General features: G+C 41.4%; 2 protein-coding genes across 6 annotated transcripts in view; both read left to right on the top strand.

The window, feature by feature from the left end:
* The first annotated feature begins 651 nt into the window (after positions 1-651).
* c4h1orf210 (chromosome 4 C1orf210 homolog) lies at positions 652-10,969 on the top strand. Of its 5 annotated transcripts, XM_021599707.3 has the most exons (5): positions 772-933; positions 1,392-1,450; positions 7,019-7,142; positions 8,618-9,119; positions 9,289-10,969. In XM_021599707.3, the coding sequence occupies exons 3-5, from the start codon at positions 7,032-7,034 to the stop codon at positions 9,699-9,701; spliced, it is 1,026 nt and encodes a 341-aa protein (XP_021455382.1). In that variant the 5' UTR covers positions 772-933; positions 1,392-1,450; positions 7,019-7,031; the 3' UTR covers positions 9,702-10,969. The 5 variants fall into 5 exon arrangements, with proteins under 5 accessions (XP_021455381.1, XP_021455385.1, XP_021455383.1 ...); XM_021599706.3 differs by lacking the exon at positions 1,392-1,450 and having other exon boundaries at positions 652-933; XM_021599710.3 differs by lacking the exon at positions 1,392-1,450 and having other exon boundaries at positions 681-933; positions 9,030-9,119.
* Positions 10,970-11,757: 788 nt separating this feature from the next.
* ap1m3 (adaptor related protein complex 1 subunit mu 3) overlaps positions 11,758-25,245 on the top strand; it is a 33,651-nt gene continuing 20,163 nt past the window's right edge. Inside the window, exons 1-4 of the mRNA XM_021599705.3 lie at positions 11,758-12,035; positions 20,414-20,570; positions 20,994-21,061; positions 21,161-21,291. Coding sequence (XP_021455380.1) covers positions 11,994-12,035; positions 20,414-20,570; positions 20,994-21,061; positions 21,161-21,291 — 398 coding nt within the window. The 5' untranslated portion in view covers positions 11,758-11,993. The remainder of the gene's footprint in view (positions 12,036-20,413; positions 20,571-20,993; positions 21,062-21,160; positions 21,292-25,245) is intronic.

Genomic DNA, 25,245 nt, shown 5'->3' with positions numbered 1-25,245 from the left:
ATGAGATGAAAGGTGAGTTCCTAACGAGTTCAGGAAGCCAAGCTAGAGCTATGTGATTAGTTCACAGCGATGGAGGCAGACGTTTTGATCAAGAGAGACCTTTAGAAAATATGCACATTTTCTCTAACACTAAACATACAAATATGTATTTGACAGTTATAAGGAAGGTGAAATCTTATAGTTAGTGGTTTTATAATTTGATTTGACAGTTTTGTTGAATATGAAATACAATATAAAATATTTTTCATATTTGTACTGTGCACTTGAGCTTGTGTCCTCAAAAGGGACTACACCTCAGGAATTCCTAACTTTTTTTTACCAGAAAGTTTAGATTTTAACCTTTCTTGGAGTATGCTCAATTACTAGTTATTTTTTTATGGGCCTCTCGTGATAAATCTTTTATTTTGGGGTTACATAGATCACATTTAGTTACATTTAATAACTGGTTTTAAATGTACAGTATTGTCTGTGCTATATCATACCCTGACTGTGGATAGACCGTGTTTTGATAAGTAGGCCTATGTAATGTGTAAATATGAATTTGTATTGATGTGTAAATAACATGGGTTCTCAGCTGTGAACTCAGATAACTGGAAAGTGTTATCTGTAGAACAGACTGCTATTGTGTGTAAACAGTAGGACATGCAGGACAAAGCATGTCATTTCAAAGCAACCACCTTCCTTTACTGCATGGCAATATTGACTGAGGCCAGGTCTAGTGAAAGTAGGAGGCGAGTGCACCTATGTAGTTACAAAGTTACTCATTGACTTGTCCTTCGCAACATGATTGAGGTGAACGCACCCCTTTCAGACTCCATTTTATAGCAAAGGTGAAAACAAATGTTCAGTGACAATGCTGCTTCAATGTGAGCTATAAGGAAGAGGGTCATTTCCGCACCTGAGTTTCAGGTACATATTGACCAGGCTGACCAGGTAGGACACTTCTAACGAGTGGACTTTCTCAAAACCTTTCCCTTTTGGGCTGTTACCTTGTTTACATTTGTCAACACTGAGGTCATATGACTTCCCTGGTCCACCTGTTGATATTTTAGTGCATACACTAATTACAGTATCTTGCTATTTACTACTATGACAACTTACTAGTATAATAACCAAATGGAAAGAACCTTTTGAACAATCTCAACTAGTATACTGTATATCACTAATTACATTTGGATGAATATGGCAATATATATTAAAATGAAAGTAGATTCATGAGAGAGAGAAATAAATACATAGACGCATGGGTCCATTTCTGAGTAAGATATCATATTGCAAGCCAATGCTGCTCTACCAGTCAGTCATGCCCACACAAAATAAGGCTAAACCTTTGACAGCCGCTGACTTTTCAGCCAGGGTGTTGATAATAATGTAAACCATTGTTCATTCAGGCAGGATGTTGTGGTGAGGTCCAGTTACATTACAATGGAGAAGTAGAGCGCTAAAAAAGGTAAGAAGCAGTGTTGTAGTACTCGATCCCGTCCTCGAGACTACATATTGAGCGTCTCGGTCTTGTCTCGGTGTAATCGGACAGTGAGGATTCGTCATTTCTTCCCGAGACCAGCGGAGTAAAAAAAAATCCTAATTATCATCTTCCATTCAGTCAGCGCATAAAACCGCTTCGACAGGCCAAATATGAAACATGAATATCTTAACAGTCTTTATATCTATTATAGACATATATCTATTATAGACATAGCCAAACATATTCGCCTTCAGTGTGTGACAGGTTCGTGAGTCTGAAAGGACAGCAACCGTAATACCAGTTTACTCATGTAGGAGGGTGCACTTTTCGTAAAACACAAAGACCCAGTGGTGTAGTAGAGGGTATACGCAGGTGTAAACAGTATGCTCTCTTTTGTTCAGTTCTTAATCCATTTCAAAGTAGGGTAGTGGAGGTTTAGGACTTTTATTACGATAGAGAAATCATGCAAAGTTCCCTACACAATCGCAAGGCACGTGAGATATATTCACACGCCAAACACACAGCCTAGTTTCAGCGGAATATCATCTGCAGGCAGCATGAGTTAAGAAAAAAAGGCTCTCACTTGGTTTTTAGCATGGAGCAGCACACAAAATCGTTTCCACGTATGATATCTACCAGCAAATACAAACTAAGGCAACGATTGGTATGCAAACCAGGTATTGAAAAAGTTTAGTCCGAAGTGTTGGTTAGTTGGCTATTTGTGATGTGCAATTGTCATTATGTGCTGTTTGCATCAGGGGCATAGACATGAATGGGCCTGGATGGACAGGGGCCCACCCACTGGGGAGCCAGGCCCTTACAGGCCCACCCAATCAGATGAATGTGGTTGAAGCATTGTTGTGGATTTAGACCATCAAATGTGTATATTTTTTTTCAATATTAAAAAAAAATGGGGGGAAAAATGAAAAAAACCCATAGAAAAACTCACAAAAAACCCCAGGAAAACAGGATTTTTCAGACAGGGTTTTTCATTGGGAACTTTTTTGTTAAATTAGAGCATACCGACTTCTCCAGGCACCACTACACCACTGCATAGGGCCAATGGAAAGACAGCAGTCACACACAGCATGATGGTAAAGGATCAGCAGTCCATAAACTCTGACATTAATAAGCCAGTAGGTCCCAATCATAAGTAAACAAAAACCATTAAGCATTTCCCAATCGAAATGTACAACTATTACTTCCCATTGCAAAAAACATTTCATGTTTAGCACACAAAGCAATCAGTGACCTAAAGTTTCAAGTGTAACTGACAGCGCTTTAACAGATATGAAACAGACAATCATAATATCAGTAAAAAATATAAAATTCCCAGTATGCTTCAAAACCAACTTTATAAGAGGTTTTAAAAATAGTTTTGTATTTTTATTCAACGTTCCAAGAAGTATACTAAGGCATTGTTGGCAGAACAGATGCATGCATTTCAATGCATGATTATTATAATGCACTAATACATTTTTTGGTAGTCAAAAATATATTGCCTTTAGGTTGTAAATCACAGCTGGCCCGGTACATTGTTTGCTGCCTCCATTCGGGATGCACTGTTTCAGTTTCAATGACTGAATATTCTGGGGGGGTGGGGAGACAAAATATAACTAACGCTGGGAATGTCAATTCAATCAAAATAGCAAGGGCAATGATCACAAGTCAGTCATAATTTGGCTAATAGGCTAGTGTATCTATTTATGTAGCTAGCTAAAAACACGGAGCCTAAAGTTAGCTAGATAGCGAGCTAGCTGCTAGGAGGATGAGTGGGTAGGTGACTGTTTTTTTCCCCCTCATATCGTTTTTCAGTGGCTATACACAAGGATGCTACAATTCCCCAATCATTTATCAGAGCAATTCTGACGGCCAACTAGCTGAAAACTTATAGGGTTTGTCTAATGTTTCTTCATTAGATTTTAGCTCATCTTGCTCTGGCTAGCATTAGTTGTTGATCTTGTTGATGTGCATAACTGAGGGAGAGAGAGACTACCTGTTCATTGTTGTTTGATCATTACATACATTTGCAGAAATCCATTCAGGTGTATTTTGTGGCTTTTGGCGAATGCGTTCTAATGATCTAAAGTCATGCCTATGAACACACAGTCCAGTTGAAAGTGAATGATGGCAGGCCCATGTGGCAAATGGCTTGTGTGTATGAAGGTCCACTGTAGCCCTGATTGGCTATAGCGCACCGGTCTGTGTAGACTCCGGTCCTGGACAAGACAGATGTTTTTATTCCGTTTTATTTACTGCAGTTTCTATTACTTCACCAAATGCACAGCCACTATGCCTTGGTATACATAATTCCAAAACATACTTAGAATTTGTGAAAATGACCATACTGTATCTAAGTAGTCGCTTGTCAGATTAAAAAAAAAATCTTCCTTGGTGTGTGTATGAACAGATTCTAATAAGATGTCATGTTGTTAAAATGCTGTCAGTTCCACTTTAAATGGAACAATGTTTCACACACGAGTTATTTTCAAAGAGATAGCTAACAACAGCAAGAGAGCTGCAACAAAAAAAACACAGTTCTACTCAGCAGATGATCATTTGAAACTTAACTTCTTGATGAAAGTTATTCTTGAAAGGGAGAAGCTAACAAATTAGTAACAACATCCTCTTTGATAACACCTGCAGCAGCCACTGCAAACTAGCCGACAACTAAAGCTAGCTAGTTAGACCGTGGGAAAACTACTGCAAGCTGTTGCACAGTGACCTGTTGGCTTTCAAGAAGGCAGATGTTTCCATAAGTTTTAGTAAAAACGGTCCCACTCATTAAGTCAAAATGTGATTGGTTGTTTCCACTGGCACGCCAATTTTATTTTGCTCTAATACAGTTGAATAGCAGATGCCTTTATCTAGGTTCTGATGGCCTAGATAAATGGCTGACTAAGCTAGCTAGATTTATCTCCCCAGAGACCAGCAAAGAAAAATCCTGATTGGATCTTTTTTTTCTCTTCAGTGTTAACCCTTTCCATTCCAACAAAAACTGAAGCAATTAAATTAGAACATAATTTAAAATAGTAATATAGTTATCATTATAGTTATATTATAATCATTCTTTTATAAATCCTTAGCCCTTCTCTGAAGGCGTAGAAAGCCTTCAGTTCCCCACTGTGTTTGGGTGAGCAATCATTTGTGGAGTGGCTCTATTTTCCCTCAGCATGCATTTTTTCACTATTCTGAATGTCAAAAAAATCCATTTGTTGGTCTGAAATATGAGCACAGAAAAACTGTTATTATTTTGAACTGTTATTATGGTGGTGATTTGACAAAATTACAATCATGGTCTTGAATTGGACTTTCATTTTTATGGTCTCGGGCTTGACTCGGTCTCAGACCCCTTGTCCCCCTCTAGTCTTGGTCTTGAATCAGTCTCACTTTAGGTGGTCTTGAACACAACACTGGTAAGAGGTATTAGTCCATCAAATGTATTACTCTGCTATCTGACTAACCTCCAAAGCTAAATATATCAGTTTCATGGTGCTTTTGTTTACAGTAGTAGCTTGGCTCTATTGATGACATTGCAGAGTGTGTAGGCCTTTAAGCAAATGTTAGAAAGGATTGTACCCATTACCACTTTCTTTGTTTAGGACAAACAGTAGAATTCACATAGTTGCAGTCGTAGATGTGAAACTCCTTCAAAGTAAAGAATAACTATTGTTAAGAATACCACCCTATTGCATGCCTAAAACATCTTCCTCATAAACAACCTCCCTCTCTCTTTGCCAGCTGTTTTTCCAATCACTGTATGATCAAACCATGTCCTTCATTCTTGACAAACAATGGCATCGCTTAGTTCCTACGCAAAACGCAAAACAAATAACACAAATATATATCTGGCATAAGGACTGGGGACTGAGGAGGTGGGGGAAGGTGGAAGGATGACTTGATCAGTGGCACCGGGAGATCAGATGCAGGATGGCTTTGTGTGTGACTTCTGTACTCAGAGAGGAGAGGGAGGAGAAGGACAGGACCTAGGCAACCCATTACAGAACAGCAAGAGGTGGCACTGGGCTGCAGGGATGGGAGTGTGTGAGAGAGAGGGAGGTGTGGTAGTGTGGTGGTCAAAGAGCTCCTTGGCACTCCTTTCAAAGCCTACTCTTTTTTAATATATTTATTTATTTTTACCCCTTTTTTATCCTCAATTTTCATGGTATCCAATTGGTAGTAGTTACAGTCTTGTCTCATCGCTGCAACTCCCGTACGGACTCAGGAGAGGCGAAGGTCGAGAGCCATGCGTCCTCTGAAACACAACCCAACCTAGCCGCACTGCTTCTTGACACAATGCACATCCAACCCGGAAGCCAGCCGCACCAATGTGTCAGAGGAAACACTGTACACCTGGCGACCTGGTCAGCGCCCAGCCCACCACAGGAGTCGCTAGTGCGCGATGAGACAAGGATATCCCTGCCGGCCAAACCCTCCCTAACCCTGACGACGCTGGGCCAATTGTGCGTCACCCCATGGACCTCTCGGTCGCGGCCGGCTGCGACAGAGCCTGTGCTCAAACCCAGAGTCTCTGGTGGCACAGCTAGCACTGCGATGCAGCGCCTTAGACCACTGCGCCACCCGCGAAGCCCTCAAAGCCTACTCTTAAACATACAGTGCACACTCATGCAGTCACAAACGCTAATGCAGATGCAGACACACAGACAAGCATGCACACACGCTAGTTGTACGCACACACACATACACACACCCTACTATTACACACACAGCCCCTTGTGGGCTCCTAGGCTTTCCATAGCTCCCAGGCCTGGCGTGTTGTTTTTGTGCCTTGGCTGTGTGAGGACAGGAAGAGATAAAAAGAGCCCCACTCTGGTGTTTACAGCCAACAATGCTGAGCTGAATAGCAGGAGAAGGAGAGGGGAAGAGGCCTAATGGCAGACCGACCAGCCAGCCTGGCCCCTCTGTGAAAAATCACCATGGTGCCAAGAAAACTCTGAAAACAGAAGAGGCAGGGTGAAAAAATAAAGAGAGAGGAAGATACAAATGGTTCTAAGAAGAACTACGTAAGAGCACTCTGCAGAACAAAAGCTATTGCTATTGTGTGTGAAAAGCTCTTCATTATATAACTCAACGCTTCAAATCAACTTTTTAGTGCATAGAAAGTGTGTACACACATCTTCATGGAAAATGTACAACACTAAACTGGTGGAAACACTAAGCTGGTATGGACGGACTGTTGTCTTTGTGAGAACATGCCAATAGACATCTTCAGAGTGCAATAAGTCATTTATGACAGCATGAATCAACATCGCATGCAAACAAATGTACATTTAACATATTCACTTACAGAAGAGCACAGAGGTCACTGGTTGCAGCTTTGATTGAACATGTCAAAAATTGTTTATGTTTTTCAACCCAATTCTGGTGTTTTTTTAGGGCTAGTAGTTTTTCCTGGTCAGGTATATTTCAGTTAGGTCATAGGCCCCGTAAGTCAGGTTATAATGGCTACACAAATGCAGTCCAATTCTAGTTCTGACTTACTTTTCAGTCTGATTAATATGTATTGTGTTTCTCTATTTGTCATTTCTACAGGAAGTAGGGAACCATGGGGTCCTGGGGCCCCGGTCTGTGTGTGGTTTTGTGTTTCTGGGGAACAGTTAGTTGGAACACACTTCACGGTCACATTGTTGGCCCGTGTACTGTCAATACTGGCACGGTAAGAAAGACACACACAGCTTTGTCCTTCTCCCCATGTTCTTCCCTTTGTTTAGTTCTAAGCAGTCACATGAGGATGACACGATGGAGAATTTCCTGTTTGTGCTACACTTCTCCCGTTGTTGATCATACAGTAAACTAGTGTTACCTCTGGGAGTCACGTCTACTTCGTTATAGGATATCAACATTAGAATTATATGTCAAGATTGTGCTTCTTTCAGCAAAATCTATTTGTTTTTCACAAATTGATCTGTTAAATATTAGATGGTTTTCTTTATCCTTCTGTTTTAAAGTGATTACATTCAATATTTAGTCATTAGCACTAGACAGTTGCAAAGACTCCTGGGTCATTCCACAAAATGAGGGTCTTTGATTTTTTTCAGTAGACATTGTGCACTAATATTGAATTTTAAAAGCCTGTTTTATTAAATAAAGTGCCCTTTAATATACACCACATGGACAATTCAATAAATCAGATTTATTTTATGTGAATAAAGGCTTGCTAAAGTGCAAAAATACTGCATTTTGACATGTCCCTCCGTCAACCCTGTGTCACCTCTAGGAAGATTTGAACCCCCTTAATCCTAACATTTCTCCACGTTTCATTATCATTGTAGAGCCTTTTAGTGATTTTGCTGTTTTGACAAAGTCATGTCTGAAGATCATTTATTTAATGTGATTGGTGATTCATTTACGTCTGTCCCTCGTTTTATGGTCAACCCTGTTATGTGCACTGAACTCTCGTTTTTTGATATGGTGAAACTATTCCTTTTTAAATATTTATTTCTAAAGAAACATTGAACATCTAATAGTCAAATCATAGACTAAAAGCAAATGAGCTGGTTCTACTCTTTTTGGCCATTTTCTGGTGTTTTGTGGTGGAAAACGGAGCGGATCAAGCATAACACGTCAACCCTGGTACCCATAGGTAGACAGGCTAGATATGTTTAAAAAGAAGAAGAATTGTACACCTTTTTTTTTTAATTCCCTGTTGCACACAAGAAGCTTCCATTCCCCCTCTAACAAGGGGATTTATGGCTGATTTAAGAAGAAATCGTCAACCCTGTTACGGTGAACCCTGTTTATTTGGCTCTTTTTTTAAAAATTTGATGTATTTGACCTTTATTTAACTAGGTGATTCAGTTAAGAACAAATTCTTATTTACGATGACGTCCTACAAAGGCACTTAATAGACACTTATTAGAGCCATTTTTTTAAAATGTCACCTCTTGAGATGGGAAAACTGTTTTTATGACATTGAACATGTGCTCTTTATGACAGAATGTTATAATTAGGTGAAATCAATTTTAACATCACCATTTTAATAATTGCCTTTCAATTCACCCATACAATGGCTTTAGGGAGAAAATCCTGAAGTTGATTTATTATTTTCAAAACTCTTCTTGATTCTTGCAAAATAGCAACCACAAAATTGGAAGGGTTGGCTTGACCAATCTTGTCCATCTCTTTCACAAGGCATCATTTAACTGCAGTTGGAGGAAACTGGCCCATATTCCAACAGAGATATGGAACAATGCAACCGCACTGGACCTCTCTCATAACCACCTGAACCTTACTAACCCTCAACACCTCAGACAACTACAGAGGTTGGATCAGCTGGTTAACCTAAATCTCTCAGGAAACTACCTCCCTCTGCTGGAAAAAGGCCACTTCTGCAGCCTGCCCTTCCTGCAGATACTAGACCTCAGTGGTTGCCAACTGACCTCCATGGAGGCTGGAGCTCTGCAGGGTTTACCCAGGTTAGGGAAGCTGTTTCTGGGGCACAACATACTGCAAGCCCCCCTGTCTGTTTCTGCTCAAACTATATCCTTCCTGGATCTCAATGGGAACCAAGAGCTTGACCATGGCTCTGATGATATGTCGACAGGAATTAGAAGACCATTCCATAGGAAACTGTTAACAGAGGTCATTGAACATCCCAGCCCAACTCCAGCTAACTCAATGACTACAACTAATGGTATGGATCTCAGTTATATAACTTACATCTGCTTCATTATATCAATTCATTTCTATGTACTTAGTATCAATTATCTGTTGTCACTCTTACTCACATGGTCTTTGCTGTTTTGGCAGTGAACATAATAATAATGATTTGAGCAGTAAAAGCTATTCCCTTCTCCCAACAGGCAGTGAGGATGGTGGTCAGAGCCGTTTCTCCAAAAGCTGGCAGTACCTGGTAGCAGTACTGGTGACGGCCATCTCCCTCTCCCTCCTCATCGCTGTCCTGGCCAAATGCCAGCTGGTCCGCCGCTACCTGGCCAGTTACCGTCACACCCGGCTGATCGAGGGGGACACAGCCAGCCAGTGTGACCCCAACAGCCTGGAGGTAGGCTTCTCCATGCACAACCATGGGGGGCAGGCACGGAGCACCCACCCTGCTGCTGTCCCCCAGGGAGAGATGTACATGGAGGATGAGGAGGATGATGATGATGGCTTCATAGAGGATAACTACATACAAGCCAGCGAGAGGGAGAGGGCTAAGAGGGCACTGGAACTGCAGGAGGAGGAGGAGGATGACATGGTATTTTCCATTGGCTAGAAGAGGTGGAATGGGAGGGGAGAAAGAGGGTCGAGAGAAATTAGAGAGAAAGACAGACAGACATACATACAGAGAGAGAGAGAGAGGTTACTGTAGCCAATTTGGACACTGATTAGGGCCAATGCTGATATTAAATATATGCATGTTGTCATGACGTTGGCCTGGGGGTAGGTTTATGATAGTCATAAATACCTCTTCCCCCCTTTTTCCTCTCTCTACCCTACTGATGTTACATTTGCAAAACCCTTGGTTAACATAGAGATTCTGGGAACATCAGAAGGTGGGGGAAATGAACTACATTCTGGTAATCCGACCAATTGAACATATGCGGTGGTACTTAATGAATATGATGTCAGTTCGGTTGTCATCTGAGACATTCTCATCAATGATAAGATGACATAAACTCTACAGTGGAAAGTCTACACATCAGAGTTATCGGATTCACATTGAATTGTTATTCAATATAAATGTTTGAAAATGAAATTATTCGTGATGGGATGAAATGTGATTTTAGCTTCTAAAATGTGAGATTTGGGTTTTCATAAAACAATCAGTGGCCCGCCCCTGTGAAGGGACATGGGCTGTAAAACTTTTCAAACACGCCCTCCTCTCCCTTACTATATAAAGCCTTGACGACAATATAACCTCCTGTTCCGAGGATGTGAGGACGGCGGTCTGATGTCAGAATGGTTCAGATAATAACTACAGAACGAAGCCAACATCAGCATGAGCTTTGGTTGCGAATGGTATGAACTTTGAACTCTTATTCACTACAGAAGTGATACCTCCTAGCCGTTGAGTTAGCAACAGCAGCTGCAAATTCAGGTTAGGAAGGAACAGACAGAGTATTCCATCTACCACACAATGACGTTACTACAACGTATCCACTTTACCAGCAGAGACATTCTTCAAAGGACAAAGGACTCGGTTGGACAACACGGCCTTCCATCTACCACCAACCTACCGAAGCGCAGCTCAGAGTAAATATTTATTGCATTTTCCTTTTCCAAATGGGCGGTAATTTAGAATGCATAAGATACTGTATTTACGATAGCACAGCTTCGCCCTTTGTTCCTCAGTCTTCCCGCTCTTTCACTCAAACCCAGCCCCTTTTATTTTGTGTAACAAGCTGTCATATCTGTTCCTTCCCGCTAGGGACGTTTTCCTTCATGACGTAATCTGTAATCAAGTTATGATTTAAATATGTGTATGTGTAATTCTGTGTGATTAGTTTGGTATCGAGTAAATAAATAATTAAACCCAATTTTGTATTGCTGATTCAACTTGTTAGCCAGGGTTCGTGCAGATAACCAAGAATGTACAACTTTCAGATGAGACTGAATTAAGATGACGATTAATATTGACGGCTATTGATGTAAAATATTACTAGGTCTTTAAGTTTATACTGAAGATAACAGCTCTATAAATATAATTTTTTGGTGCCCCAACTCTCTAGTTAATTACTGATTAGCTCAATCAGGTAATATTAATTATGGAGAAATTATTTTATAGAATAGCATGTCATATCACTTAATCCGGCATAGCCAAAGACATGACAATGTCTATCTCCATCATCTTGGGAGGGAAAAAAACAGTCACAGATGAATACAAAACTGACAATAGCAATCTCTCTCAGAGCAGAGCCAACTCAATGTAGCTTTGCAATAGGGTACCTGTGGATGTGAGTCTTTCATTGGATTTCCAAGTAGGGTTGACTTTGTACGGACTTGAAATACAAATATGTTTGAAAATTATTATACAAAGTGGATCAAATAATCAATCAATTTGTTTTGAGTTTGCTTTTTTGAGTTCCGGCATAATTAGTTTTTTTTGGGTGTGCACTTTCATACATTTGTAGATCAAATAAACGTTTTTAAATTCAATAGCACACTTCTGTAGAAAAAGCCATCAAATTATTTTGAAACACAGGTATGCATCGATCTATAATAAGGTATAACAATGCTTTATATAGGACAATAGACAAACACTCCTGGTAGTAGTTTATGCATAACCTCAGTAGAACAGAAGATAATCGATACCGTGGTATGTAAAGCCAATTCATTGATGTAGCGACTCGCGCACAGACTGACTGTCCACACGGTGGGTTGGTTTTGCATGCTCTGTTGGGTTGAAAGCTGCTCGACAGGTCTGACGACGAAATACTACCCGGAAAAGAGCCGTGGCGTGGTTTAGACAACAGAGCGAGAGAGATAGGAGGTTCACTGGATAAAATGTTGTAAGGGATATTGAACGTCAAAACATCAGTATATTGTCCGTTATTCGTTTATCAGGATGTCGGCGTCTGCTATATTTATTCTGGATCTTAAAGGCAAGGTGAGTTGAGATTTGACAGTTTACGTGGCGGAGAAGTTTATTGTTAAGGCATCGAGATCAACAGCGCTGAGCACAGGTTGCACCTGCTAGTGTAGCGCAGTAATCCGTGCGTAAAACTATAAGCGCAGATACAAATATGAAAGATAGCGGTAGGGCAGGCTATAGTAAAATTACACACTTGTTTATTATCTTTGATTACTTACAACTAAATGTCGTTGTTTATTTCTGAATACGTCAATGTCACATTACATTCACAACACAGCTATTTAACTTCGTGATCGGCTCAATTTTCCGTTTTTTTTTTTGTCGGCAGAGAAATAGCAATCTACCTCAGCACTCTCTGAACCCTACACCTACATCAAATAAAACGAATTTCTTGACAAGTTATTTCTCAATCACTTATACACATTCTCAGCAGATGTAGGACAGTGTAGGCAGTGGCGTGTCCAGAACATTTTAAATGGGGTGGCACAGACCCCGTTTTTAACCTTAATCAATGCTAGGTAGATTATTTCAATATCGTTATGATGGTTCAACGCCATTGAAGGCTGGTGACTTGAACAATTGAGGAGGATAGGAGACTCCCAGTATAGGCGTGGACAGCACAGATGGCAAAACTTGTTTAAAAAAAAAAAAGTAGCAGTGTGCAGGACAGGCTCACCGTGGATGGATGGCAATGGAGAAGAACTAAACTCTTCCATTCAAGGCAGGATAGGATTCTACTGATAAAGATGTGCAGTTAGTTTAAACAGCCAGCACATACGTGATAATGTTATCACTCCTCCCCCTATTTATTGCAGGATTGTGACTTGTGATTAATCAACATTGACACTAGTTCTTTACAGTCTAAACAACAGTAGATAATTGAGTAATACAAGTAGGTTATTATTACTAAAGCATCATTTCAGGTGAACAACAAACATAATTATATACCAGAGGTAGCCAACCTTGCTCCACTGACCCTTGCTCTTTACGGGGTGAGCAGACGTCAGTTCCAGACCAGCAATAGTACACTTGATTATCAACTCATTACAGTAGGTTTGACAAGTTGAATCAGGTGTGTTATTGCTGGGCTGAAACAGAACCCTGCACACCCAGCAGACCTCCAGCAGTGTTGACCTGCTCCTGTTATAGAAGGTATTTACACATTGTGTGTGATGTTTTAACTGCATTTTTGTATACAACATTTGCTAACATACTGTATAATCCATGATATAGGTTATACCCTTTAGTCTCAGTCTTGGGACATTCATTGGGACCTCTCTCTTCATCTGCAAACAGGCTTTCACAGCTTTCCATATGAGTTCCGAGTTGTTTTGAACGTGTAATTAAGAGTAGGGATTATGATTAATTGTTTAGCTAGCTACTTGTCGAAACAAAAGACTCCACTCTGCAAGTGACCATTTCACTGTACTGTTTACACCTTCTGTATCCTGGGCATGTGACGAATAAACTTAGATTGATTTGATATAGTGTGTGTTTACCAGAGATGGTAATGTGAAGAACAACATGACCTGCACCAAAATCAGATTAGGATATAGGCCAAGGACTAGAAGTTTATTTTTACTACTACTATTTGCTACCACTTTTAGTCTTGAAATCTTTGGTTGTTTACAACACTGTGAATCCTCAAAGAGACGGGTGTGAACAATGCTGAATGGGTGTAGACAAAGAAAAGGTCTCCAGTAGGTGTACCAAAACATTCACAGGCCATTTTTCTCAACAGTGGGGTTACACGTTTTTCAAAATTACTTTCTCATTGTTCCTCAACTGCAGTGCACAATATACAATTTTCTAGCCTGGAGTCTCTACTTTTGTCCAATGTAAAAAACTATTTCAAATGTTGCTGCATATGACCTAATCCAGGTAGCTAAGTGCTTTCTCATTGGCTAAACTAGGCTCATAATAAAATCAAATCAAAATGAATATTTACGGATCCCATACAAGTTTGTAATTAAGGCACATAAAAGTTAACATGTTCAAGAAAGCATTTCTGAAAGAAAAAACATAAATGTCCCTCAAACAGCCTTACTGTCAAGTAGAAACTAGCGTCATCTGCCCCCATTGGGCTGGCATGTCACGTTTAATGTCTTATTAGGCAACTCTATGAACACAAGATAAGGTGCATTAATAGCCTAGTTTAATTGGCTCGTTCATGGTTAGAGGTGTGCATACAAAGTCTGGGCTACCTGCTCACTCAGACAGCAGACTATAGGCTAATCAAGCCAAACCTGACCTCCCTTCTTTGTGTGGTTGTGGTAATAATATTGTGGAGAAGGAGATCCTGAGGTTGTTATTAAGGGGATGGGTCCCTGGATCCCTATCAGTGCTAAAGCCTTTTCTGCCCTCAGGCCTTCTCCCTGCTAAAACCAACCCAGACGGGCTGTACTGGAGGCTGAGGATATCTATCTATGTATCTATCCATCGATCGGTCGCTCGAGGCTAGAGTGTCTGGATACAGTCACTGTATCAACGCATTGTGTGCTTGTTCTTGAAGTTTGAGATGTTATGAAGGTCGCTTTTTATGCTGTATTGGTCAACTGAATGTGTCGTTCTTTGAAATATATTGTTATGCTGATAAATGGCTGCTTTGTTTTTCAAACTGACTACAATCATGTATTTGAAATAAAACGTTTACACCAACACACTGATGAATGAGCCCAAGCGGTTTTAATGAGCGAATTAAACAACTGGAGCATTTATTTCGTTACTCTACTTTGTGTACCTTGCACATGCAATTCTGGATGTGTGTACACTAGGCTACTTTTAAACTACACTCTCACGTTTGCTGTCTTAAGTAATATACAGTGAATTCAGAAAGTATTCAGACCCCTTGACCTTTTCCACATTTTGTTACTTTACAGTCTTTATAACATGGATTTAAAAAAGCTTTTTTTTCCCCTCATCAGTCTACACACAATTCCCCTTAATGACAAAGCAAAAACAGTTTTTTAGAAATGTATTACAAATTAAAAACTGATATCACAATTACATACATATTCAGACCCTTTACTCAGTACTTTGTTGAAGAACCTTTGGCAGCGATTACAGCCTTGAGTCTTCTTGGGTATGACGCTACAAGCTTGGCACGCGTGTATTTGGGGAGATCCTCTCAAGATCTGTGAGGTTGGATGGGGAGCGTCGCTGCACAGCTATTTCCGGGTCTCTCCAGAGATGTTCGATCGGGTTCAAGTCTGGGCTCTGGCTGGGCCACTCAAGGACATTCAGAGACGTGTCCTGAAGCCACTTCTGCGTTGTCTTGGCTGTGTGCTTAGAGTCGTTGTCCTGTTGGAAGGTAAACTTTGGCCCCAGTCTGAGGTTCTAACCCCGATTGCTCAGTTTGGCCGAGCGGCCAGCTCTATGAAGAGCCTTGGTGGTCCCAAACTTCTTCCATTTAAGAATGATGGAGGTCACTGTGTTTTTGGGGACCTTCAATGCTGCAGAAATGTTTTGGTACCCTACCCCAGATCTGTGCCTCGACACAATCCTGTCTCTGAGCTCTACGGACTCTTCCTTCGACCTAATAGCATGGTTTTTGCTCTGACATGCACTGTCAACTGTGGGACCTTATGTAGACAGTTGTGCCTTTTCCAAATCATTTCCAACAATTGAATTTACCACAGGTGGACTCCAATCAAGTTGTAGGAACATCTCAATTATGATCAATGGAAGCAAGAGGCACTTAAGCTCAATTTCGAGTCTCATAACAAAGGGTCCGAATTCTTATGTAAATAAGGTATTTCTGTTTTTCATTTGTAAAACGTTAGCTAACCTTTCTAAAAACCTGTTTTCGCTTTTTCATTATGGGGTATAGTGTGTAGATTGATGAGGAAAAACATGTATTTAATCCATTCTAGAATAATGCTGTAACGAAAATGTGGAAAAAGGGAAGGGGTCTTAAACACTTTCCGAATGCACTGTATGAGAAACTAGGCAGCGCAATGTATAGATAGCCTGACATGTGATGGGACATGGTCATAAATATAACCTGACATTTGTTTTCAAGGTGAAATATAGTGGCCATGGTGTGTGTTTGGTTGTCAAACCATGTCATTCTCGGAGGGGAAAGTCATTTTAGACCTTCTGGTAGCGTCATAGATTTTTCATGGAACGTTTACCTCTAAATCACTGAGCTTGTTTCCCAACGGTACCCTATTCCTGATGCAGTGCACTACTTTTGACCCCTGTTCAAAAGTAGTGCACTACGTAGGGAATAGCGTGCCATTTGAGATGGAACATGTGGGATCTCTGGTCTGTTTACCTTAACTGAGATGTCATACAGAGACGGTAGTTCACATTGATTGTAAACATTGTAAACAATGCCTCATTGACAATAACCAGTGTCCCATTGCCAAACAAACATCCCCTGGCTGAATCATCCCATCATTTTTAAGGGGATATGGTGTGTGTGTCTGTGTCTGTGAGTGAATAAACCAGGCCCTCATAGTCGGCCAGTGTGTTTTACTATTTGTCAGCCAACAGTGGCACTGAACTTGAACCATAAGCCTGCTTTCATATTCCCAGACATGTCTCTCATTCAATCTCTAGCACTTCCCACATCACTGCAGCAGTCTGACAGATCTGTCTGTGTCTGGTCTCTGCAGTACTGTAGCAAGATGCACTGGCTAACTCCATTGGAGTTGCTGTGTGTGTGTGTGTGTGTGTGTGTGTGTGTGTGTGTGTGTGTGTGTGTGTGTGTGTGTGTCCTTAGGTTCACCTTTTTAAAGTTATCAGAATATTAGTCTCACGGTACCCAGAGCCCCAACACTGTATCATGGCTGGAGTCTAGGCTAGCAGAATACAAATGTAATGGTTCAACAGAGAAAGTGTTTTAATGAAAAACAAAAGGTGGCTGGAGTGAGGTTTGTTAGCTCAGGATGACTGCAGACAGTGGCTGGGGATTAAAACAGGAATGAGGAATTTACAATGGCCATGATGAAGGGTTGGCGACAAATGGGTTTTGAACAATATTTAAACTTTTTATTTCCTTGAACCTCAATGGCAGTTTAATGTACATTTTAAGCAGAAGCCAAACACGTCCTCCAAAGCCATATTTATTCTCAAAATGTTAATAATTGTGAACACTGAAATATATCATTTTCCTCTACGTTCTTAACATTCAGGTAGCGTTTGTGTTTCCTGCAAGGGCAGACTGCTTTTTATATGCAACAACCTTTGAAATGTCTGTCCGTCTGTCTGGGGTTCCGCCTGTCCATATCCTTTCACTGTGTGATGAGTTTTTCATTTTGGTATTTCCTTTGTCTTATTTGTTATTTCCCCCTCTTTTGTTGTCTCTGCCCTGTGTGATCTCCCCGGCACAGAGGCCCCTCTAGTACAGAGGGTTGTAGGCCATGTCTTCAGTGTGTGAGATCCCTCAAGCATAGGCTTTGATCTCTTTCAACACTTATTTCAGAGTGTGAGGGCTCCAGCCCAGCGACTCTCAATACTGACTCATCTTGTTATTGGTGTTGAAATGAGTGTGTGTGTGTGTGTGTACACATTTTATTATACTTGTGAGTACCAGAAGTCCTCAAAAGAATAGGAAACCAACTAAAATTGAAAGACATTTTGCCGGCCTTACATGTAAAAAGGCTATTTAAGGCTTAGGTTTAGGGTTAGCAGTTAGGTTTAGAGTTAAGGTTAGGGTAATGGTTAGGTTTAGAGTTTGGGTTGGAGGTTAGGGTAATGGTTAGGCTTAGGTTTAGGGAAAATAGGATTTTGAATGGGAATCAATTGTTGGTCCCCAAAAGTCCTCACAAGCAGTGGTGATTTTATCATGTAAATCTTGGTGGGGCAAAAAAAAAAATATTTGTGGGATGCATGTCAGCAAAGCCACTACACAACACTCAACAATACATTAATTGCACTATAACGGTGACAAACGGGGCCCACAAACTGTTAGGGCCTACATAAAGCTGTCCCAACAGCAGAGTCCCAACAGCAGCCCCATCACCATACCACTGCTACACCTGGCTATCAGCGGAGCCTTGTTTGGCAGCGAAACAGTTCATTCAGCCTCATTTACTGCCTTTAAAAAAACATGATATGGTTGACTTGCTTAAACAATTGTGGTTTCTACAGACAATTGAGACGTACAAACTATGGCATAAAGGGACGACAAGAGGCAATCCGTAATTTCGATTAAGACATTAATGAGCGAGCTAGGACGGATGTAGTCAATATAACTATTTGTTCAGCACTTTTGAAATGTACAGCGACAGAGTTCAGAACATGGTACGTTCTTACAGTGTTTTCCCTGTACACCAAGTCAGAACCGAAGGATAAATAATAATAATAATTATTTTTATTTTTATTTTACCTTTATTTAACTAGGCAAGTCAATTAAGAACAAATTCTTATTTTCAATGATGGCCTAGGAACAGTGGGTTAACTGCCTGTTCAGGGGCAGAACGACAGATTTGTACCTTGTAAGCAGACAATGAAAGCTCTTACAATATTTGTTGATTACTTTTCTCTAAAACAGGTTATAGGCTAATGTGCACCACCAAGTCAGAACAGTAGGCGAAATTAAGAGGGGAAAATAGACCAAATTATTAGGGTGAGGCACATGAGCTACTAACAGTTTACCACACAACATATACTTAGTATTACTTTTCTTATCTACAGCATACATATCTCTCTGGCATATTACATAATTTATGCATCAGCATACAAGACATTTTTGGACACACTTTGTCGTGCTGTGCTCACTTGAACATGAAGTTGGCGCGGTGTTCCTTCGTGGGCAAATTTTGTTATCAAAGTCTGGCATTCTCTGGATTTTTGATGCTTTCAAGACAACTGGGAACTCTGTAAAAAACAAGGTTGAATCATGATGACGTCAATGATCTTCAGGTCGTAGCTCTAGAAAGAGGCGCAACTTCGGGATTTTCAATTCCGAGTTGGATGACCGTTCAAAAATTATTTTCCCAGTCTGAGCTAATTTTTCCCGAGTTCCCAGTTGTCTTGAACTCCCTGAAGTCAGATTTCGCAGTTCTGAGTATACAGCTTTGAGCACGGCACAAATCATGCTTCATTGACAGCATGGCCAATGTTGAATGTTTATAGTTTTTTTATTGGAAAAGAGACCCTTAATCCCCTTAGGGCAACACACACAGCCACTCCACTGAATAGCAGGCTAGTGATTGCTTTGCAATGCTTGTAGTTAACCACTGATTCCTTCCCAACCACTCATTGTTGAATTTGCGATTTCCAACTTGTTGTGTAATGTTTATGACCGATTAGCACCGATACGTTTGATTTCATTTCTCTTCATTATTTCTCTTTATATGACAAGGATTAAAAAGGATTTGCCAGTAGATTGTCAACTTGATTCATGAGGATGACAGCTAGCTAAGATTTTAAGTATGATGTTGACATCATCAGTCCGTCCAATCAAAGCTACTGTAGATGTAACGTGATTTGACGTCATTTTATCTATTGCCAATGATCTTGAGCCTTCTTGGATGGGCACTTCTAATGTGACTCTATGGCAGCACCCAAGGGGCTTGAATTTTTTAGCTTTACCCGTAGACTTGGCGGTGACGTGGTGTCCCCATGAGTGACGGAACACTGAGCCAATCACGGTGCAACTAGAGAACATTACCAACACCTTTGCTCTGTATTTTCCGCTTGCTTCCCTATCACCACAGAAAGCACTGAGTTAGGCTGAAACACCTGCATTTTGAAGCTGCCTTACTCAAGATAGCAAAACAACGGCTTTATTGACGCAATTACTTATTTTTTATTTATTTTTTTACATTGTTTACCAACTGAAATGTGTCACGTGTTAATGCTGAAATAACATGCAAAACAGGCACTTTTTAATTTTTTAATTTTTGGGCTTAAAATGTGGGGCTCAAAACAGGTGGGGCTCTGCCACTGCTCACAAGTATAATAAGACATAGGTGTGAGAGAGAGAGAGAAAGTGATGCTTCCCTCGGGCCACTCCAGTGTATATTGCACAATGCTGTTATTGAGTGTTGTGATCACATGACTAGTTATTTACTGTTTCTGAATAGTGGTCTTCCTGGCAGAGGCTGCTGCCCATTTCGACAGACAATTTTATGATGTTACACAACTTACCGCTGAGCCGTCAGAACGAGGGGAAGGACATATGGCTCCATTTTGGATCTTTTTCAATTTGTACTGTTGCATATCTTCCACTATGGACTCCTTGGAAAACATTTAGATAGTATATTTCAATCTAAATGAAGATGAACTGAATTGAATAGAAAATGAATGTACATCAATGTGTTACAATGCCCTTTGTCACGTTATCTAATTGGCCAGGTGTTGATATGTCGTAACTCCAAGAGCAACATGGACATGTTGCAAATCTTCACCCTCTATTTTCATGTTATGTGTTTTCCTTGTAGGTGTTGATAAGTCGTAACTACATGGGAAACATGGACATGAATGAGATCGACCATTTCATGCCTATAATGATGAGGATGGAGGAGGACGCGGACACGTCGCCCCTGGTGACCAGCGGCTCCTCACACTTCCTGTGGATCAAACACAGCAACCTCTACCGTATCCTGTCCAAACAGGAAGTCCTGTTACTTCCCAGCCGGTCAGGCCGTCTGTCTCAGCCTCTGTCTCGCTCACGAGACGTATCTCACAATTCACAGTTCACACCCTCACTGCATGCATGCAGATTCATGATGTCGTGCTGTGTACAGTACCAGTCAAAAGTTTGGACACCTACTCATTCAAGGGTTTTTCTTTATTTTACTATTTTCTACATTGTAGAATAATAGTGGAGTAAACCAAGCTAATACTTTGGGTTAAGGCAGTTGAACTAAGCTCATGAGGCATTTGTAAGTTATATTCTTCAAGAGTCAATCGGTATGTATCATTCATTTACAATGTTCCATTTGATAGATTTAAAACAGCAGTGGCACAGTACCCTTTTCTGTTCAACAGTGTAGTACGTACTTAACAGTCGTCCTTTAGTGGTGGCAATGACCAAGAAGAATGCCAACGCTGCTCTGGTATACTCCTTCCTCTACAAAATAGTACAGGTGAGTGTGTGCTTCACTGACAATACCTACTATAATACACTGTGCTTACTATTATGTTATTGTATTGATCTTGTATTTAAGTTGTCTGTAAATCTGTAGGTGTTTAAGGAGTACTTTAAGGAGCTGGAGGAGGAGAGCATCCGTGACAACTTTGTGATTGTGTATGAGCTGATGGACGAGGTCATGGACTTTGGCTTTCCCCAGACCACAGACAGCAAGATCCTGCAAGAGTGAGTAGAGGACCCGGTTACAGTCAAGACTACAGTCTGGCCTGGAAGGCTTGGCATTTTAGACTGCAACACAGGGGCAATGATAAAACAGACTACCATCCAACAGACTACCATATTGCTGAGTAGGCTACAGTATAAGGTTCGAAGGCCTTAGCTCAGCTGTTCCCGAACTAGGGGTCGTGACCCCAGGTGGGGTCACTTGATATGAAAATGAGGCATGCGGGAGAATTTACAAAATCCTGAGAAGAAAAAAATATATATATACACTGCTCAAAAAAATAAAGGGAACACTTAAACAACACAATGTAACTCCAAGTCAATCACACTTCTGTGAAATCCAACTGTCCACTTAGGAAGCAACACTGATTGACAATACATTTTCACATGCTGTTGCGCAAATGGAATAGACAACAGGTCAAAATCAAATCAAATCAAATTTATTTATATAGCCCTTCGTACATGAGCTGATATCTCAAAGTGCTTTACAGAAACCCAGCCTAAAACCCCAAACAGCAAGCAATGCAGGTGTAGAAGCACGGTGGCTAGGAAAAACTCCCTAGAAAGGCCAAAACCTAGGAAGAAACCTAGAGAGGAACCAGGCTATGTGGGGTGGCCAGTCCTCTTCTGGCTGTGCCGGGTGGAGATTATAACAGAACATGGCCAAGATGTTTAAATGTTCATAAATTTTTATTTTTTTTATTTTTTTATTTTACCTTTATTTAACCAGGCAAGTCAGTTAAGAACAAATTCTTATTTTCAATGACGGCCTGGGAACAGTGGGTTAACTGCCTGTTCAGGGGCAGAACGACAGATTTGTACCTTGTCAGCTCGGGGGTTTGAACTCGCAACCTTCCGGTTACTAGTCCAACGCTCTAACCACTAGGCTACCCTGCCGCCCCAAATGACCAACATGGTCCAATAATAATACTGCAGAACAGTTGAAACTGGAGCAGCAGCACGGCCAGGTGGACTAGGGACAGCAAGGAGTCATCATGTCAGGTAGTCCTGAGGCATGGTCCTAGGGCTCAGGTCCTCCGAGAGAGAGAGAAAGAAAAAGAGAATTAGAGAGAGCACACTTAAATTCACACAGGACACTGAATAGGACAGGAGAAGTACTCCAGATATAACAAACTGACCCTAGCCCTCCGACACATAAACTACTGCAGCATAAATACTGGAGGCTGAGACAGGAGGGGTCAGGAGACTGTGGCCCCATCCGAGGACACCCCCGGACAGGGCCAAACAGGTGGAAATTATAGGCAATTAGCAAGACACCCCCAATAAAGGAGTGGTTCTGCAGGTGGTGACCACAGACCACTTCTCAGTTCCTATGCTTCCTGGCTGATGTTTTGGTTACTTTTGAATGCTGGCGGTGCTTTCACTCTAGTGGTAGAATGAGACGGAGTCTACAACCCACACAAGTGGCTCAGGTAGTGCAGCTCATCCAGGATGGTACATCAATGCGAGCTGTGGCAAGAAGCTTTGCTGTGTCTGTAAGCGTAGTGTCCAGAGCATGGAGGCGCTACCAGGAGACAGGCCAGTACATCAGGAGACGTGGAGGAGGCCGTAGGAGGGCAACAACCCAGCAGCAGGACCGCTACCTCTGCCTTTGTGCAAGGAGGAGCAGGAGGAGCACTGCCAGAGCCCTGCAAAATCTGCTCAAACGATCAGAAACAGACTCCATGAGTGTGGTATGAGGGCCCGACGTCCACAGGTGGGCGTTGTGCTTACAGCCCAACATCGTGCAGAACACCAAGATCGACAAATTCGCCACTGGCGCCCTGTGCTCTTCACAGATGAAAACAGCCCTCCATGTGCTCGCCAGAGGTAGCCTGACTGCCATTAGGTACCGAGATGAGATCCTCATACCCCTTGTGAGACAGACCATATGCTGATGCGGTTGGCCCTGGGTTCCTCCTAATGCAAGACAATGCTAGACCTCATGTGGCTGGAGTGTGTCAGCAGTTCCTGCAAGAGGAAGGCATTGATGCTATGGACTGGCCCGCCCATTCCCCAGACCTGAATCCAATTGAGCACATCTGGGACATGTCTCGCTCCATCCACCAACGCCATGTTGCACCACAGACTGTCCAGGAGTTGGCGGATGCTTTAGTCCATGTCTGGGAGGAGATCCCTCAGGAGACCATCCGCCACCTCATCAGGAGCATGCCCAGGCATTGTAGGGAGGTCACACAGGCAGGTGGAGGCCACACACACTACTGAGCCTCATTTTGACTTGTTTTAAGGACATTACATCAAAGTTGGATCAACATGTAGTGTGGTTTTCCACTTTAATTTTGACTATGACTCCTAATCCAGACCTCAATGGGTTGATAAATTTGATTTCCATTGATAATTTTTTGTGTGATTTTGTTGTCAGCACATTCAACTATGTAAAGAAAAAAGTATTTAATAAGAATATTTCATTCATTCAGATCTAGGATGTGTTATTTCAGTGTTCCCTTTATTTTTTTGAGCAGTGTATATATTATAATATCGTCTTTGTATCTCAAAATTATTGTAATGTGGTTAACCATAAAAATGTAAATGAAAATTAATCAAATCTAAAGGGAGTGCCCTTAGATCATGGAAAAAGGCCTTGACCGTTGCACTTGAATCATTCCCACAGTGAATGGCTAGGCCGGATATGAAACCACGCACTATTGCAGAGACTTTGATATTACCAGCTGCAATTGATATGGTGAAAAGAATGTGTGGGGAGGCAGAGGCAGAGAAACTCGCATCAATACCTTTGTCAGTTAGCACTGTTAACTGAAAAATGTATGCTATTGCTTGCAATCAAGAGGAAACTGACTGAACGACTCAAACTCCCCAGCGTATGCTCTTCAAACTGACGTTAGCTGTGAGGGCCGAGATGCCCATGCGTGTCGGGGGATGCTATTCACGAGGACATATTGTTCTGTCTCGCGATTCCTGAGCATGAAATGACATAGGGGATGTTCTGCGTGGCTATATTGCTACGTGGCTATATTGACAAAAAAGTGATTCCATATGGGATCGAATGGTGGACTTCTATCACAGGATGGCGGGCAGGCCTCTGCACTCTAGTTATGAATGCGTCTCCCTCTGACATATGGACACATTGTATGATAAACCGAGAGAAAAAGGTGGCAAAAGAGCTGAGCACGGAACTCGGAGATATACTGCAGCAGGTATCTTCAATTGTAAACTACATCAAATCACATCAATTGTGCGAGCGCCTTTTCGCAAAACTATGTAGAGATATGGGATCAGAGCATGACTGTTCTATTTCACACCGAGGCTTGGTGGTTATTGAGGGGGTGTTGGAAAGTTTTTTCACTCTGAGAGAGGAACTTTTGTCATTCACAATGGATGTAAAAAATCTGACTTGGATGACTTTCTGTGTAATGAAAAGAAAACAACAGAAAACAACATCAGTGTGTCCCACACGAGTGATGGCTGCTCACCTCCCGTGCTCGGAAGAGCACTTTGGGACTGACCTACTTCCCAATCCGTTTCACTGTGATCCTGGCTCAGTTGACATGTCGGTAAATGAAATCGTACAGCTGATCAAGCTGTCATGTGACCGAATGCTACAGACAACGCATTTACAGTTCACTACGGAGGAGGCTTGGTTCCTGTCTCAAAGGAAATACTCTGCCGTCTCCCTCTGAGCATTAATTACACGTTAAAAACAACTGGTTATTCAGAACTGGGAACTCGGAAATCTCCAACTTCAGTACATTCAAGACAACTGGGAACTCTGAAAGAAACGAGCTCCGACTGGGGAAAAATAGTTTTGAACGGTCATCCCACTCGGAATTCCAACTAGGGAACTCGGGCCTCTTTCTAGAGCTCTGACTTTCATCACTGACGTCATGATTTGACTTAGTATTTTTTAGAATTCCCAGTTGGTTCGAAATCACATGGTAGGCAACCCTTCGCCAGCTCATATCGATGTCAAACTGGATT

Source organism: Oncorhynchus mykiss, chromosome 4 (assembly GCF_057628025.1).
Source record: "Oncorhynchus mykiss isolate SJ-2025 chromosome 4, ASM5762802v1, whole genome shotgun sequence".
NCBI classification, from domain to species: domain Eukaryota; kingdom Metazoa; phylum Chordata; class Actinopteri; order Salmoniformes; family Salmonidae; genus Oncorhynchus; species Oncorhynchus mykiss.
Note: the sequence above shows the minus strand (reverse complement) of the source record. Positions and strands in the feature narration are given on the sequence as shown.

Bases quoted from the DNA above. Each gene is read 5' to 3' on its own strand.
- c4h1orf210 (XM_021599706.3), top strand. From the start codon at position 7,032: ATGGGGTCCTGGGGCCCCGGTCTGTGTGTGGTTTTGTGTTTCTGGGGA. The intron at 7,143-8,617 runs GTAAGAAAGACA...CTCTTTCACAAG, and splicing joins GTACTGTCAATACTGGCACG to GCATCATTTAACTGCAGTTG. The intron at 9,120-9,288 runs GTATGGATCTCA...TTCTCCCAACAG, and splicing joins CTCAATGACTACAACTAATG to GCAGTGAGGATGGTGGTCAG.